This window comes from Dunckerocampus dactyliophorus, chromosome 7, assembly GCF_027744805.1.
Source record: "Dunckerocampus dactyliophorus isolate RoL2022-P2 chromosome 7, RoL_Ddac_1.1, whole genome shotgun sequence".
NCBI classification, from domain to species: Eukaryota; Metazoa; Chordata; class Actinopteri; order Syngnathiformes; family Syngnathidae; genus Dunckerocampus; species Dunckerocampus dactyliophorus.
The window spans coordinates 3,044,856-3,063,650 of record NC_072825.1 but is presented as its reverse complement, the minus strand read 5'-3'; the positions used below and the strand labels follow the sequence as shown (position 1 = coordinate 3,063,650).

Below are 18,795 nucleotides of genomic sequence, written 5' to 3'. Positions count from 1 at the left end.
AAATATGTGAAAAAAAAGGGTAAAAATACGGTATAGTAGTCTGTGTGGCATGGGAGAAAGGTGGTGCGTTCAAGGGCAAAACTGTGGGATTTTTGTGTATTATTTTTGAATAAAATAATGGCAGATATTTCCAAAATGCTATCCATTCACATAAAATTTGATGTAGTTATTTACCTTTTTTTTGTGCCTGAAAGTTTCTTGCCGGGTGGTTGTGGACCCCCTCCTTCCAGCATACTTGGGGATATGATGTGCTCTTCTACACATTTGAAAAGAATGCCAATTTTAAAGAACTGGCTTCTTTATTTCATACTGTAGGATTCACGTCTACATCAACAAACAGAACTGTAGCATCGAATCGTATCGTTTGTACACTATCAAATTTTTAAAATATATTTTTGTAATCGTATCGTAACCCGTGTATCTAAATGTGTATCATCACATAGGGCTTTTGACCCCAAATAACAGCGCATAAAATGTACAGCATACACACACGACGTACTGATGCAATGTCGGTGCAAGATAGTGATGCCCTGTGCATACCTGGCAACCCTCCCGTTTTAATACTTTCATGTTATCTTTAGCTACGGCACTAAAATAACACGTGCGCGCCACAGTACGCAGCCACGTCTTTCCAGCAGACGACCAGATTTTCCCTTATTTCCCAGAAAACGTATGAAATATATTTCATGCAAAGGTTGGCAGGTGTGGCAACACAAGCACTATAAAGTCAAGTATGTCCTAAGTAAAAAAGCAAAAGTAGACATGTTAAGTATGAAGGTTTAACTTTATTTAAAAAGGGGAGGGTATACTGTATATCTGCTGGGGGGTGTCAATGGAAGACTATCTGAGGCCCAGCTTCTTCTTCTCTCTCTGCTTTTTCCGTACAACCTCCATGTTCCGGTCCTTCCACATGCTCTTCCTCAGTTTGATGGGGCGGCTACCAACGTACTTCCCTGCACACAAAAGAAAACACTCAACACTGACAGCCAAAGGACCAAAGTTGGGTACGACGAGCATGTCAAAAGTGTGGCCGCTTTGTTACTGTGTGTGTTTGTCAGGACATTTCCAGCAAAAAGACTGACCGTTCATCTCCCTCATGGCTCGGACGTAATCGTTTGGATCTTTGAAGCTGACAAAGCCGTAGCCTTTCGTCTTTCCTGTGCGCTTGTCTCTCACCACCTGGCAACCACACAACATCATCAGCCTACCTAGCCATCCCACGGTTTTCCTCCCAGCAACACTTTAAAGGAAGAGTGCACTTTGTTTGGAATGTTGCCCATCATCCACAATCCTTACGGGACACATCAACACACACCTTTCTATCTTCTGTGCGTTGTAAAGATCTAAGAACAGCTAACAAGAGGCCGCTCATCAATGCACGTAATGAGACACACCTGTTCCGCCTACAAAGCCCGCTATTAAAACACCTACAAAAAGGTTTATGGTTGTCTATCCATGCAGTGAGCTTTTAGTAACAGGTACATTCATGATAACATGTAATACTTGCAGTATTTTGCCATACTTTTAAGCATTCCCGGAGTTTCCTTCCTGGGTGCATTGACTTCACATAACAACATAGAAAGGAACGCTACCCCAGCATAAAAAGAAAAACACAGCAGCAGTGGCGGCAGCTCAAACATGTAGTGTTACCTTTCGCTAGTGGCCTGAGGCATTGTGAGCGAGTGTGTGGTGAAGCTAGTCGCTAGCCGGTGAGGTGTGGCGAGGTCACTACGCCAGTAACGTAGTTCTTGAGCGTAACAATGTTAATAATAATAATAACAACAACAACAACGTCGCTGTATGTTGCTTAATATGCAGGTCACATTATATAAGGGATCGCTGCAAGCTGCAACAGTACGAGCCACACTTTTGTGATGGGCATTGAAAGGCATTCATCGGCATATGCCGATCACATGCTTTTTCACAAAAATCGTCAGATACTGATCGGTGGCTGATCAAATGTTTTTAAGTCAATAACGGCGTGATGTTTTCATGCAATGATGGCTAAATCTTTACTGGCTTCCACTGCATGTTTATTTCTAAACATATGATTTCTCTAATTCAAATGTGCGTGGCCTTTTTGCCACGTCTCCAAAAGCGCACAAGCCAGCCCAGCTAGCTACAAAGCTGCTGTACTGGTGCACACATTCCCACGTCACGTTGTGTTTTTATAGATCACATACTTTGTGTGGAAAACGGTGTACACCAACTTTTGGCCCCGTTGTATATGCGTGTATGCCATCTTTATCGAGGAGATCCCGGGGCCGGCTCTCAACTTTGTGGCTCTAAACACTGTTTGGTTCGTGGCCCAGCAAATGCCACACACGGATGCTACTGCTAAACAAACACACACATGCAGCATAATAAAGATGATACATAAATTTGTAGCCATTTGAATGCTTCATTTAGGCATTTTTGGACTAACAATAGGCCGTATTCAACCGCAACACAGCATGATTTACTCATCTATTTTACTCAATACTGTAATGTAGGTGGCACAATGCAAGAAAGGAAAACAAACCCACCTTTGCTTTGAGGAAGGACGGATACCTGCTGAAGGCTCGGGCCAGGATGTCATCATTGACCTCATTACCAAGGTCACCACAGAAGATACGGAAGTCATCTGCATGACAAGAACATTGTTTAATCTGGCACACCATACCCAAAATATACATAAGTCAGGAACTGTTATGAAATGCCACAAAGCCACTTTAAATGTAATGCCATAATACATAAACATTACAATAACAATAATAATGAATGGAATGATTTAGGTGATTTTGCACAGTCACTAATACACAAACTATTTTGGAAATATTGTCCCCTTTTTTTTTTTTTTTAATAAATCTCCCAGGTGTGTAAAAGCAACCTTCCCCTTGCGTTAGGCTCGGCACTAACTTGTTTTTAGCTTTTAAATGCGTAGAAGAAAGATTGCAACGTGTCACTTTAAGGCTTTTTGACTCTGCAAGCATCCTGTATGGTAAATATTTCTTAAACCAGCTGTCAGAACTTTAAGACCTTTGTGTTGTTAGGGTTTGTTTTGTGTGCTCATGAAACGCAAACTAAGAAGAGACACGTGCATTCCAGGGTTGATTCCATACATTAATTTATTTGTGGCGGCCCACCACAATTATTTTTGGACTGGTAAAGAAGAATTTAGCTTTTTCTTCTATTTATAGATTTGCCGCTATCTTTTATTTACATTGTTTCGATATTTTATTTATTTATTTTTTAACATTTTAGTGCTTGGCATCCTGATTATTATTGTTTTGGGGTTGTTTTTTTTTTAATTTGGTACTCTTCTTTTAATTTTTGTAAGATTTGGTCCTTGTTTTACTTTAAGTTTGGTGCATTTTTAGACTTGGCACTCATTTAACGATTTGGCACCATCTTTTATTATTTTTGATGTTTGTTTTTTTTTTTAGATTAGGCACTATCTTTTAGTTTTTTATTTCACATTTGGTGCTGTTTTTAACTATTTTTCAATTTGGTGCTCTTATTATTTTTTTAGATTTGGCACCATTTTTTATAATTATTTCTTAGACTTGGCACTTTTTTTTCTTTTTTTTGATTTGGTGCTATTTAACTTTTTAAAAAAAGATTTGGCACTATATTTTATTTATATTTCTTAAGATTTGGCACTTTGTTAATTTTACATTTCTCCCCATCTTGTTATTGTTATTATAATTATTATTAATTTCAGATGTGACGCTCTTTATTTTTTCAAGATTTGGTGTCATCTTATTTTTGTTTCGTCTGTGTAGGCTCTCAGTCGTACAGGAGTTGTCCATCGAGGAAAAGGCTTCTTGAGACGTCATCTGTACTTCTGTGTAGAAGGTGTCGGACGTTTCGCTCCTCATCCGAAGAGCTTCGTCAGCAAACTAATAAGTGCTGGTAGCTTAGGCCTTAAATACAGTAAGAGTGGGCGGAATTGGTGTGCCAACACCCTCCTCCTATTGGTTCGTTACACTAAGCCTGGGCGGAGCAGTGGTATAATCCTATCCTGTTATTCACACCTACGATAAAAGGGAAGTGTCGCTCCCTGAATTGGGTATGAACGACTCTGATACTGGCTTGTTAGCATCTATTGTTCTGGCTCGGCCCTGCCTTCACCTCATTTGCAAGACTAAGAGCTATGGGTTTTGGTCTCAGTAACCTGCTGAACACAGGGTCCAAATTGAACCTCAAACCACCATTCCGATTCAATGATGGGTTCTGTTGTTTGACAAAAATAGCTTCCTTTACTCCTCTTTCAAACCATCTGTTTTCTTTGGCCAAAATCTTTACCTCGCTGTCCTGAAAAGAGTGATTGGTAGCTTTCAGGTGTAGATGTACTGCTGATTGAGGACCACTAGCATTGTCCCTGCGATGTTGATAAAGCCTTTTTTGGAGCATTTGCTTAGTTTCCCCAATGTAGTGCTCTTTGCATTCCTCATCTTTACAGTGGATGGAATAGACCACATTGCTCTGTTTCTGGTTTGGAGCCTTGTCTTTAGGATGCACTAATTTTTGTCTCAGGGTATTTACTGGTTTGAAATAGGTAGGCCATTGCCATTGCCTTATGGCAACACAAAATTCCTACCTATTTCAAACCAGTAAATACCCTGAGACAAAAATTAGTGCATCCTAAAGACAAGGCTCCAAACCAGAAACAGAGCAATGTGGTCTATTCCATCCACTGTAAAGATGAGGAATGCAAAGAGCACTACATTGGGGAAACTAAGCAAATGCTCCAAAAAAGGCTTTATCAACATCGCAGGGACAATGCTAGTGGTCCTCAATCAGCAGTACATCTACACCTGAAAGCTACCAATCACTCTTTTCAGGACAGCGAGGTAAAGATTTTGGCCAAAGAAAACAGATGGTTTGAAAGAGGAGTAAAGGAAGCTATTTTTGTCAAACAACAGAACCCATCATTGAATCGGAATGGTGGTTTGAGGTTTAATTTGGACCCTGTGTTCAGCAGGTTACTGAGACCAAAACCCATAGCTCTTAGTCTTGCAAATGAGGTGAAGGCAGGGCCGAGCCAGAACAATAGATGCTAACAATCCAGTATCAGAGTCGTTCATACCCAATTCAGGGAGCAACACTTCCCTTTTATCGTAGGTGTGAATAACAGGATAGGATTATACCACTGCTCCGCCCAGGCTTAGTGTAACGAACCAATAGGAGGAGGGTGTTGGCACACCAATTCCGCCCACTCTTACTGTATTTAAGGCCTAAGCTACCAGCACTTATTAGTTTGCTGACGAAGCTCTTCGGATGAGGAGCGAAACGTCCGACACCTTCTACACAGAAGTACAGATGACGTCTCAAGAAGCCTCTTATTTTTGTTGTTTTAGATTAGGCTCTCTCTGTTTTTTTTACTTTAGATTTGGTGCTGTTTTTTACTATTATTTCGATTTTAAAATCTGGTTCTCTTATTATTATTATTATTATTATTATTAAGATTTGACACCATCTTTTATTTTAAGTATTTTACATTTGGCGCCATTTTTATTATGATTTTTTTTTGGCACGATCTACTATTTGATAAAATTCACCCATAATACCACCGATCAATCTTTTCACAGATAAAGAAAGTCTACCAGGCAACCAAAAGCTAAAAAACAAACTGGAATAGAAATAATTCAACCTGGGTGAAAAGTGAAGGGTTTCCATGGGGGCAGAAACAGAAAGCAAACAAGAGCAAGGTGAAGCTCATCTTGTTATTCCAAAACACTTCATTCTATTTTTCACTGACACATTGTGTGGATAGAGAATGAGCATACATAATTTAACTGTCATGTTCATGTGTCGAGCTCCTACCTGTCTCCCAGTCCAACAGACTGGGGTCCTCCCAGGAAGTCCCTGCTGCCGTTCGAATGCACTTCTTCACCTTCTCAGTCTTTGTCTTTCCCTTCTTGTCATCCGATGAACTTTCCACAGGCTACAACACACAACACGCATCATTTGCTTGAAAATGATTTTGGACTGAATTGAAAACTGCAGTATTTAGCAGCAGCTAGTATTTTTTAAGCTCTGGCTTCTTCTTGGCATTATTGCTAGCCATGACTTCCACAAGCCAAAAGCTGGAATGCACTGCATTTGCATCCTAACCGAGGCACACAGAGTCTAACACAACACACTTCATTCCGCAACAACCACACTCCAGTTGGACAAATTGCAAGAACCTACATTTTCCACTGTTGGATGTTAAGGAGGGGCCGCACGGTAGTCTAGTGGTTAGCATGTTGGCCAACACAGTAACAGTCGAACAGTTCGATTCTCCCTTGGGCATTTCTGTGTGGAGTTTGCATGTTCTCCCCGTGCGTGCGTGGGTTTTCTCCGGGTACTCCGGTTTCCTCCCACATCCAAAAACATGCATGTTAGGTTAATTGGCGACCCTAAATTGTCCATAGGTATGAATGTGAGTGTGAATGGTTGTCTATATGTGCCCTGGGATTGGCTGGCGACCAGTCCAGGGTGTACCCCGCCTGTCGCCCGCGACCCTAAACCCTAAAGAGGAGAAGCGGTATAGAAAATGGATGGATGGATGTTAAGGAGGTTCCAAGTAGAGCTTCAAAATGCACAAACAAATTGGAATGAGACAAAAAAATGTTTTGAGTAAAGAATTTATTGCAAACAAGCATTAATGAGCGGAGCTCGATAGATGGTGAGGAGGTGGGACGGCACTAGACTGCTAGCCCAACCTCGGAGGTACGCCCGCGAGCAGATGGAGAAGCGCAACAGGGTCGCGGGACGGAGGTGCCCGGGGCCGCCGCCGTGCCGCCACCGTGCTTCGGACGCCGGGCCTCTAAACCCATTTTCAGCCAGCTGTCTGCACTTGAGAGGACGAAGGCCCGCGGAGGGCCTGCGACAACTCCAGCTGCGGGAGCGTAAACCGAGCAGCCGCGAAGGGCTGGACGTCCGTGACTTTTTTGTTCCATGACCGTCAGGATGTTTTTCAGAAGTTTAAAATGGCGCCCTGCGAGAGGCCTTGCTTATGTAGGTCAACAATCCCTCCGCCTTCAAAGAGAGAAAGCTTTTATACCTTTTCCATCAAGAGTGCATGGCAGTGTGAATACCTGACACTAGATCACATTCAATCCACATTTTCCCTTTTAAAGGCTGTGCTTTTCAAACTTTTGACTTTCACTTTGTTTGCAATAAAAATAAATGTTTTTGCATTTTGAAGCTCTACGACATCATATGATGTCATTTGGCAGCCAGTCGGCTGATTCCCTTGATGTCATTTGCATATATATATATATATATATATATATATATATATATATATATATATATATATATATATATATATATATATATATATATATATATGTATGTATGTATGTATGTATGTATATATATGAGAGGGACTGTACTGACAAAATATGCCCATCTGAAAGCAGAAGTTATCTACATGAGAACTCCTGTGTTGATCCTGAACATGTTTCAAGACTGATGTCAGACAGAGTGTCAGATATACACCATATGTTGAAGGCAATCTTACAGATCTTGCACATATTGAATGCACACACTCATAACCCTAAATTGACACGAGCTACAACCAGTTAGATGCAGACACACCACTGATCTACGTAGGGGAGCGGTACCACCACTGTGAGGGTGGGACCCAAGAACAGCATAATAGAGTAGTTCTGGGATTTCAAGTGTTGGGCTGAATGCCCCAGGCGTTCAAAGCTCCTTTTTGCAAAAAGGCCTTTTCTCAGAATTTTGTTCAAAAACAAGAGTTTTTGGTGAAACTACTGCTGATTACTAAAGAACAGAAAAGGCTACAAACTTTTTTCTTTGATGAAAAAGAAGTCTACTCTTTCTAATGGTGGTCTCCGTGTTTACATAATCTATGGGCCTTGAAAAATAACTGAAAAGGCTCCAACAGTTGAGTTTTAAAATCCAATAGTGCAAAATGTACTTTCTTGCAATTTTTCCAACTGGTTTTAAGATTATCATCTGGAGTGTACTGTATATCATTATTGGCTGCAATGTATAAACACCAAAAATAAAGTTTGCCAACCACGCCAACTTTCAAGAATTTCCCCTTTCATAGAAAACATCAGACTTCCATACTACATCCAGTTGACTTTCAACCCCAGTCATCAAAGCCTCCTGTTACCTGTTGAAAATGAAATGAAAGCATGTATAGCGATGGGTGCGTTCAAGTGCGTACCTTGTGTACCTCCCTGTGAGGTTCATGCTCAGGCATACTGGGTCCGATGACAGCACTGCTGTCCTCGCTGTCCCTCCTGTCCAGGAGGCCTGCTGCCATCACTGCCGCCTGTTGCTCGGCTACCCGAGCAGCCAGCTCCTCCTGAGAAGGCAGCAGACAGCTTTGATCACGATGACATAAAACAATCTGCACCAACACAACGTGTTTTGCATGACTAAGGTAATGCCATCGCCCCTACTTTGTGGACATTTGTTTCCCACTTGTTTGGCATAATCTAAATGATTTCATCTGTCCTACTATGGCCAAAAAATGTATAAAATGTATGTATACTGTCCAACTCTCAATTTCTGATTCCGGCATCAACTGATACCGATACCTGTAACATCACATATGTCATGGAATTAACAAATTGTTATGACGTGTAATGTTGTTTTGGACATTTTATACCTTTATCTTGGAGATTAATAAAGTATCTACCAACCAAGTCTACTTCCATTTCCGGGACATGAGGTAGTTTAGGCCACTTAGCTATTCCTAAAGAATTGTTGCTTGTTGTTGAGTGGAGAGTAAACTGATTGGTGCCACCCTCGAAGTGGGTAAAAATGTCGACTGACAACAAGCTAACGTCGGTGCTATCTATGGCACGCCCATGCCCGTGGTTTCAACATATCAAGACCAGTTTCGACTGTGAGGAATAACACAGGATGTGACCAAGTATTTCCACTTATTGGCACGGCTGGATGCCAAACCTGATACAAATATCAACCGATAGTACATTTGTATGCCAATATCAGGTTGATGTATCAGTGGGCCGATATTATCGGACGTCCCTAGTCATATGTGATTAGGACAAATCAACAGGTACAGTTGGTCAAATCCTAATTCCTCCAGGTGTGCACAAACCACAGTAAAATCTAATTTTAAAAAAGTACATTTACAAAAAGTTATTGGTACCACATCGGTCTTGACAAGCAGAAAGTAAAAAAAATAAATAAAATAAAAAGATATTGTGAATCTCTAAAATAGAAAAAAGAAGGTAGTGTATGGGATTGGTATGGTTACAGCATCAGTATGGAGCCATGCCTACTATAAAAAATGACAAGGCCATGAAAACTAAAAAAAAAAAAAAAAAAAAAAAAGGAGGGTTGAAGGGCTGGGCGATATCGCTATTTTTAAAATATATTTCTTTTAAGCATGATATCAAAAACCAGCATATTGTTCATATCAATACAGACTGGATTTGATGCGGAGGTGTCATGTTTCAAGATGGCGCCGCTCGAGTGGGAGCCATTTACAGCAGCTGTGTATTTTCTGCGTTTTTAGTGTTTAATAGTGCTTTATTCGTAATTTGTTATTGTTTTTTGTGCCATACAGACCCCTTAAGCAAGTGTGCTGCTATGGATGGTCATCTTGTTACGTTTGTAGCTTGCCTCTTGCTTGCTGCGGGAGACTCACTCTTTCACAGCTCCATTGCTTACACTCGGGAGCAGCTGTTAGCTTTGAGCCACACACCCTTTCGCTAGGTCGAGCGTCCAGAGATCCCCACGGAGACACGGAGGAGGAATGTGAGATGGGGAACGTGAGACAGAAGAGCTAACGGCGCTAACCAAACTGAAGATTATATTTTACTTTTTATATATTTATTTCAAAAACAGAATGGGCTATTTTATTTCAGCAGCTATTTTTCTGTAAGATTTTTAAAATTTTAATTAAAGAACTTCACACGCATATTTGGCTTTGACTTTGTCTAATCTCACTTTGTGGAAAAAATATGGTGATATATTATGGTATATTGATATTCAACCTAAATATTTCGGGATATGAGCTTAGGTCCAGATCGCCCATCCCTAGATAGTAGGGGTCCAACATTTGACCTGAGATTACTAAACCACCTTCATGCAGTGCTGACGCTCGTCTTTGGTATCACACATTGTACCATTCTGGCTTGCCGCTGGGCTCGAACATCATTTTTGGGGGGTCCAACCGTGACAGGAGGGGCAGAGTAAACAGTCGGCGCAGCCTGGAAGATTGTTGGGGCCGACTTGATGGAAGGCGGGACTCCTGGTCTTGTGGGTGGAGTGGATACCATAGACATCATATCGCTGACCTGAACAAAACATGACCACAAGTGTTGAGCTCAAGTCAGATGTTGGAATATCAGAGTTCCAAGCTCCCGGTCAAACAAGAGAATAGGAAGGGGTGTCCAAATGTTTTTCCAGTGTAGGCCACATAGTGAAAAATGAAAGGATGCAACTTTGCCACTTTGATATTTAGTAAAGCAACACATGTAGATATGCTAACAAGTTATATGTATTTCATCTCAGCGTTGTCATTCAGGTGAAAAAGCACATTACTAGCAACTTCACTCTTTGCTCTTTTTCTCCCCCACTTTTGCTGTTTGTTTTTTTTTCCAAATATTGAAACTTTCTTATAAAATAATCTTTGCAAATTTTCTTTGAATAATATTTGGACTTTGTTCTCGTAAAATTACATAAGTTTTCCCCCCCCCTCACATTTCTGCTGACCCCCCCCCCCCCCCCCCCCCAACTATTCTAAATTTCATCAAAATTTTCATAATAATTTCATAATATTTTGACTTTGTTCTTATTATCTAACTTTTTACACAACCTAATCTTCCAAAAACTACAACTTTATCGTTTTGTTTCTAAAAATATCACTTAATTTTTTTTGGGACATTTTTCTGTACAGTTTATTCTTGTAAAATCGTGATGTTTTTTCCTTGTTAGAATATGTCAGAAAACTGTTTTCTCTTAAAATTTGGACCTCATTCTTGTAAAATTACAACTTTTGTTCCATTTGTGCTGGGTTTTTTTAAATATATATTTCCCTGCTATTTCAACGTTCTGTTTGTAAATGTTTTAATTAAAAAATATTTTAATTTGCTCTTAAGTAATTTTTGTAACTTTTCTTTTCGTAATATTGTGACTTTACTCTCATCATATTTTGACTTTATTCCCACAATAATTTTCCAAAAATGACAGTTTAATTTGGTTGTTTCCATCCATTTTCTATATCGCTTCTCATCTTGTTTTGTCATATTACAGCTTTTAAAAAAAATGTTTTCTTTAATACAGTCAAACTTGTCTATAGCAGCCACTAGAGGGAGTCTGCAAAAGTGGCCGCTATAGACAGGTGGCCTCTATAGACAGGTTGGCGTCCAGTTTGAATGTTGACCAGTACAGGAAAAAAAAGGGGAAAAAAATAATAATATAATGTTGACCAGTAGAGGGCACTGCGGACTGCAGATAAAAGTTGTACAGTACTACTAGGCTTGTTATTATCATGGTTCATGGTTCATGGTTCATGGTTTTAATCCTGAACATGCATGAGTCAAACAGTAGCACATCACATAGTACAATTCACAATTTTGCATGTCCAAAAAGGAGTAGGAAAAGGCAAAGCTTATTTAATCCTACCCCTCATCAGTTTCACATCAGTTGCAATACATTTATTCACCTCCTGTTCTTCCAAGTGTACTTTGTAGGTCTACATGACAATGTAGTGCAATCATAGCCAAGGTTTTTACTTACTAAAAAGGAAGCTAGAGGCTTAATAATAACTGATATACTAACTGAATATATCCACGACCCACAGAACAAAGCTGTGCTAGTAATGTCTTACGCTTGTTTTTAATATATTTAACTTTTTATACAAGTGTCATTACAGCTTTAGTTCATCAGGAAGTGACGGGAAGTGACGGTGGGCGTCCCGAGCAGGAGAGCTAGGCTCAGTGCTAGCTGTGAGTTTCGAGAGAGTTGGGAAGTGTGTTTATGTTGGCGTGGATGTAAAGTCCTGCTGTGTTCTCCGCTGTTAATAAAGCCATTAAAGTGCATCGGCGACGTGATTCTGTCCTTCCCCACAACAAGCGGCATTACAGTATTGACCAGTGCACACCAGGAAATAAACGGTGTCATTTCTTACAGGCATTGGCTGGACAGCTATGTAGTGGGGCTTGTTTAACCTTTGCCTTGTGGGCAAGCAGGAAGGAGAGACGATGCTGAGAGATGTGTGTGTGTTCTGAGCTGCTGTCTGGTGGCCGCGTTCAATAAATAAAGTTGGTAGAAGCAACAGGAGAAGTTTCCTTCTTTGCTTCGGAGCTGAATAACACTGACAAGTTAACAGACTAGAAGCGAACGGAAAAGAAGATGGCTTTTTTGTGTCGAATACAGAAGATGAGGACTTTGATGGATTTGTGGATGAGGATTGATGAAAAATAACGTGAGTACATTCTAAAATACTTCAATTAAGTACAGCCGAACTCAGTTTTGCTCCCGCTGCCGCATGCATGCTAGCGTTTTATTTTTTTTATTGTAGCGTCCCTGGGAGCACGTCCTGTTCCCAGCCTACTTTGCGGTAATGTTTTGGTGCAAATGATCTTAAAGTTACATGTTTGACCAGGAAATAGCAAGCTCAAAAGAAGACGGCTTTTTATGTGGAACAACTGACAGTTTGTGTGGATCTTGTGAATGATTGTGACTGAGCTACGACTCAGTAATTAAAGTCTACACACGACGGCTTCATTGATTGAAAAACAAAACTTTTTCGTGCATGAAGCTTCTACTTGAGTTGGTAATTTGGCCACTATATGCAGTCAGATATTGACCAAGGGAGACAAAATGATTGGCCGCTGGCCGCGTTGGACAGGTGACTGCTATACACAGGGTGTATAACATGTAAATTTGCTGGGGGGTATTTTTCAGTGGCTGCTATAGGCAGGTGGCCGTTCTATAAAGGTGGCCACTAAGACAGGTTTGACTGTATTTCAATTCTATGCTACTAAAATGACATTTTTCCTCATATTACAAACCTTTTTCTTGCAAATTTTCTTCTCATAATTATGACTATTCCGATATTTGGACTTTATTCTCGTAGTATAATTTTTTCCACAACCCACCTAATTTTCCAAACACTACAACTTTATTCGTTGTTTTGTTTTTCCTCATGTTACATCTTTTAAAAAAAGAATGTATTTTACTTTAATAGTTCAACTTTATGCTACTAAAATGTCATTTTTTTCCTTCAAAATATTACATTATTCTTATAAAAGTATGACCTTTTCTTGTTATATTACAGCTTGTATTACAAGCTTTTTTTCACTTAATATTTTTACTTTATTCTTGTAAAATTACTGCTGGTTTCCCCATTTTTCCTGTTTTTCTTTTAGTTTTCTTGTTAAATTACATTTTCAAATTGTGGGCTGTCACTATGCAGGCCAATAAAAAAAAAAAACAGCTGAGGGCCGCACTTTGTACACCCCTGGACTAGAAAAAGGAAACATGTGACTCAGAGGTACACCACCAAGTGTACCTCACCACCAAGTGCAGAAGAAATACAAGAACTGTAGTAATACTGACCGGAGGTGCAGCAGCCATGTGCTGGATGGGCGAGGAGACACCCTGGGGTGTTTGGCCCTGCAGGGAAGGCGGGATCATCATTGGCGGAGGTGGAGGAGGCCGTGGCAAAGGAGGGGCAGCAGGAGGCATGATATGGATCCTCTGAGCACCTGCATATCCAACACGTGTATATACAGTGATCACTTTAAGTCATCCAAAGCAGGAATCAAACATTAGTGAATGTGTTGCTCACCAGGCCGCTGCAGGATGTGGGGAACAAAGGCTGGTCTCATCATCGGAGGAGGAGGGGGAGCAGGTACTGGAGGGACTGGACCAGACAAAGTGTATGTCAACAAAGCATCCTATGTGGCTCAAGACTAATTCATCCTAGGCGGTATACACGCATGGAACTTGGGATACACTAAGTCCCCTACTAACGAATATCCGACGTGCGAACATTCGGAGATACGAACACGAGCCGACTGGTCTATTTTTTCATGTGTTTTGCCTTATAAGTCCATATTTATACTGCTACATGCTTGAACAGCAAACCCATATTTATACTGGTACATGCTTGACCAGCAGAGGGCACTGTGACACTGCTAATGGGACCAACAGATACAGGAAGACGAGGAAGAGGAGAGAGGAAGGCTAAGAGTTTTATGATACACACCCGGACAGAGCGTGTGATTAAAGTTTATGAAGAGTTAATAGGCCTGCTTAATTCTAAACCACCCATAGAACACTACCTCTTTTAGAAGAGTCTAACGACGACGATTTGTCCTTTTTTCAATAACTCCTCCTCCTCCTCCATCACCACCACCACGACGCATGCTCGACCACTCCTCTTCAAAAGGTAAATAACATTTATCAGTACGTATTATTATATCATTTTTATTATTGTTTTTTTCATTAATTATCCTCGTTTAATATTACTACTGCATCCAAACTCATATTTACATACATACACATATACTGTATATGTATACACGTACATGTAGTACCTATATCATTGGTAATATTACCTTTTCCCCTAGTTAAGAACAATTCGACTTAAGAACGGTCGTCTGGAACCAATTGTGTTCGTTAGTTGGAGACTTAGTGTATTTGAACAGGATAGTTGGGATTTTTTGACATGAAGTTGTATGACACCCTCATCAGCAGTGTAGTGAATCAACACTGACTTTCCCACCATTTCGTCCTGTGAGCCCAGTTGTGGTTGGTTTTCGATGTTGAGGAAAGTAGTTCCGGTTAGTTGGTGGGGCCACTTTAGTAAAGGCGTTTTGCTTCTCAAGACTACATGCCTTCAAAAGAGTAATACAATCGCACCACAAAACAGTTTTCCACGAAAAAGTCACATCTCACTATCAATCGGCGTCATTTTCTACCCGTTGGTATGAGATTATTCTTCCTCATTTTCAGAACATTTCATTTCGGTACAGAGGTGTAGCACACATTAAAGGTGCCAAAGAGCCTCTTCCGTGGTTAAAGTCTGCCGTTTGGGAAAGCTTGGCCTTCCCGGTGAAATACGCAAATAAGAAACGAGCATCAGGAGTCAGTAGAAACTGGATGAATAGATACTGCACGGGTAAAAAGAGTGCATGGGAAGAGATGGATGAGGATTACCTGGCCCAACAAAGGTCGGTGGTGGAGGTCCCACAAAGGCTCCCCTTGCCTCAAGTGTTTGCTGTACCTGTAAAAGAAAGAATTTTTATTTTTCTGTTTTTCCAAATATATTCATTAACTAACCATGTTGCGGTTCTTCGCTGTTTCGCAGTCAACTATGGCCTATTATTAGTAAAAAATATGCATATTTAAGCAAACTGTACAAGCCTTTGGTCTAAATTAAGTATTTTCAAGCATAAAAATGGCTACATTAACTAAAACACGAATAGAGTATTTCCTTGCTTATCGTGGCTAATTGGTTCCTGACCTGACCGTGATGAGGGAATTTCCGCAATGTAGGAATACTTATTTATAAATGAAAGTTTGATAGAGCATAGAAAACCTGTTTGCCACCTTCTAAATACAATTTTTAACAGTATTAGAGCCCTCTAGACATGAAATAACACCCCTATAGTCGCCGTTACACACCTATTACCCAATACAGTAGAAAACAAGACACATAAGACATAATTAAGACTTGTGCTCATGTGTGTTGTTGGGAATGTGTTCCGGTGGTGTGGCCAGGAAGTGATGTCGGGGGTTCAGGTTTGAGTTTTAGCTTGGCATGGGTTAGGGCCGCAACAGTAGCTTATGTTAGGGATTATTGTGCCTGTTTTAAGATCATTCAAAGCTGCAACAAAAGCCTGTTGTTCCGCCGTACATACTGTAAGTATTATTTTTATTTAACAGTGTAGTAAGCATATAAAATTAAGCAAACAGTAGGGGTGTGTGTGTGTGTGTGTAAGAGTATATATTATGTCTTATTTTGTGTTATTACATCTACTATATTGGGTAATAGTGTACAGGTGACTATAGGGGTGTTATTTCATGTCTAGGGGGCTCTAATAATGTTAAAAACCATATTCAGAAGGTGGTAAACAGGTTTTCTATGCTCTCTGACAATATTAACTTTATTGCCAGAAATTCACTTATCATAATCAGTTCTGGAAATGTTTAGCCGTGATAAAAGAGGAATTGCTGTATTTTAGGGTGGCTTCAGCCACCCCATAAAATGTTCCCAAGCCCCTCTATAATTATCGCTGGGTTTTTTTCCATTATAAGTCAAATACGTGAAAATAAATACTAGGCGTATAGGTCATTATTTGCTTGAAATGATGGCTGGTGGCTGTCATTGCTTCTAAAAGTCACACAAACCTGTCTGTAGGTGTTGGTGCCAATGATTGGTCGGACGACCGGCAGCGCTGTGACAGCCAGAGCTACGGGTACAGCCTCCATGACAGGCGGGCCTCCCGCCTTTGGCACCGGTCCACCCAGAACCTCTTGCTCAAACCTGCAGCAGGAGAGGATATAAATGATCACTTAACACACCTCATACACACTGTTGTGTGAAAAAGTGATTGCCCCCTAAAGCTAATAACTGGTTGGGCCACCCTTAGCAGCGACAACTGCAATCAAGCGTTTGCCATAACTTGCAATGAGTCTCTTACAGCGCTGTGGAGGAATTTTGCAGAATTGTTGTCATTCAGCCACATTGGAGGCTTTTCCAGCATGAAGCTCCTTTTTAAGGTCATGCCACAGCATCTCAAAGGGATTCAGGTGAGGACTTGGACTAGGCCACTCCAAAGTCTTCAGCCATTCAGAGGTGGACTTGCTGGTGTGTTTTGGATCATTGTCCTGCTGCAGAACCCAAGTTGGTTTCAGCTTGGGGTCACCAACAGATGGCCGGATATTTTCCTTCAGCAGAATTCATGCTTCCGTTTATCACAGCAAGTCTTCCAGGTCCTGAAGCAGCAAAACAGCCCCAGACCATCACACTACCACCACCATATTTTACTGTTGGTATGATGAAATGCGCCGTTACTTTTACGCCAGATGTAATGGGGCACACACCTTCCACAAAGTTCAACTTTTGTCTCGTTAAACCACAGCGTATTTTCCCAAAGGTCTTGGTGATCATCAAGACGTTTTCTGGCAAAATTGGGACGAGCATTAATGTTCTTTTCGCTCAGCAATGGTTTTGGTCTTGAAACTCTGCCATGCAGGCCGTTTTTGCCCAGTGTCTTTCTTACGAACTCTTCTTGGGGTCTTTTGTGACTTCTTGTATGAGTCGTCGCTGCGCTCTTGGGGTCATTTTGTTTGGCCAGTGGATAATGGTTCTCACTGTGGTTCGCTGGAGTCCCAAAGCTTAAGAAATGGCTTTAGAACCTTTTTCAGACTGATAGATCTCACTTAATCTCAGTTATGTTTTAGGGGGGGGATCAGTTTTTCCACACAGGGCCATGTAGGTTTGGATTATTTTCCCCTTAATAAAAAGTTTAATTTAAAAACTGCATTTTGTGTTCAGTTGTGTTGTCATTAACTCATATTTATATTTGTTTGATGATCTGAAACATTTTAAGTGTGACAAATATGGCAAAAAAAACGGGGGGGGGGGGCAAGTACTTTTTTTACATCACAGTATTATCATAACAGTAGTTAATTTGGTCTAAAAAATGTTAATAAAAGTATCTTTGAGCATCAGTTTGTGGGACAATAAACATTTCAAAATGCATCTGCATTTTTTGTGACTTGGGTAAATAAAAAGGTTTTTTGTCCTGTCATATTTTTTTCATTATACTTTTCTTCAAATCTCATCTAGTTTTGTTCTCATGGACTCAATCTCGTGCATCGTATCGTCTCGTGTCGCCCCTATAAATAAGTAAAGACGTATGGTACTCACAGAGCCATCTCTGCCTCCATCTCCTTCAGACGCTCCTCTCCTGACTTTAGCGCCATGCTAGGACACACACACACGTTTATTATTGAGTGTTACAAAAATGGTCAAAAGATTTTTATAGATCATTTATGACAAAAGCAATTAAAAAAAATAATTAAATACACATTAAAGTGAAATATTTAAATATATAAGAGTTACAGTACATTATTTTACAACTACAATCAATGTTCTGCATGCGGATCAAATATTTATTTCCCTCAAATACTGTTGCCTTTCTGGCTTCATAATACAGTTAAACAATTGCATAAGAATATAATATAAATACATTTGAAAAGTCTCGTTTTATGTTTTATCTATAGCAAGGCAATTTTACTCTAAATCGGAATGCATACAATTTTGTTGTACTTGGCATTAGGAAACTACGATTGGGGTTTTGTCAGTGCAAGGCTATTGTCACTATAGCAATCAATTCGTGTAGTTTGATTAGCGAGGGCACTCACCTTTGCGTATAACTGCAACTATTAGGAAGTCTTGTCGAAACGAGGCTTTCAAACAAGCACCGTTAGCATTACCTAAATGGATGGTCGTCGTCCTTGCTATCATACAGTTAGCATGACGCTCGAGCTATACAACTCACTGGTTAGTTGGTATGATACTCCTCTAAAAGTACAACTTGTCAATACTATAGAGGCATCGGGGGGAAATGCAATATCGATAACAAAACGCTCGAGCCATTTACAAGCTTTTCGCCATTAGCTTCCAGGTTGCCGTGGCTATATTTCCGTCTTCTACACGATAAACTTATATTACTGCTACCTACTGGCCTGGAGTGGTCAACTTCGTTAATGCTTCAGCGCTGTCGAAGGTGGTTGTTCACTAACCGGAAATGATAACCTCAATAGTTTATTAATATTATTTTTAGTTTA

General features: G+C 40.3%; 1 protein-coding gene across 1 annotated transcript; it reads right to left on the bottom strand.

The window, feature by feature from the left end:
• Nucleotides 1–341: 341 nt before the first annotated feature.
• Nucleotides 342–18,793, bottom strand: rbm42 (RNA binding motif protein 42). Its single transcript, XM_054782706.1, has 12 exons — nt 18,370–18,793; nt 17,873–17,929; nt 16,348–16,483; nt 15,154–15,220; nt 13,781–13,855; nt 13,549–13,697; nt 10,110–10,280; nt 8,174–8,314; nt 5,809–5,929; nt 2,526–2,623; nt 1,083–1,179; nt 342–953 (listed from the first exon to the last, which is right to left on the bottom strand). The coding sequence occupies exons 2-12, from the start codon at nt 17,926–17,928 to the stop codon at nt 841–843; spliced, it is 1,224 nt and encodes a 407-aa protein (XP_054638681.1). The 5' UTR covers nt 17,929; nt 18,370–18,793; the 3' UTR covers nt 342–840.
• Between the last annotated feature and the right edge of the window lie 2 nt (nt 18,794–18,795).

Coding starts and splice junctions, on each gene's coding strand:
- rbm42 (XM_054782706.1), bottom strand. CDS start 17,928: ATGGCGCTAAAGTCAGGAGAGGAGCGTCTGAAGGAGATGGAGGCAGAG. Junction 13,698..13,780: donor CCACATCCTGCAGCGGCCTG/GTGAGCAACACA, acceptor TTGGATATGCAG/GTGCTCAGAGGATCCATATC. Junction 2,624..5,808: donor TCTGTTGGACTGGGAGACAG/GTAGGAGCTCGA, acceptor CTTGTCATGCAG/ATGACTTCCGTATCTTCTGT.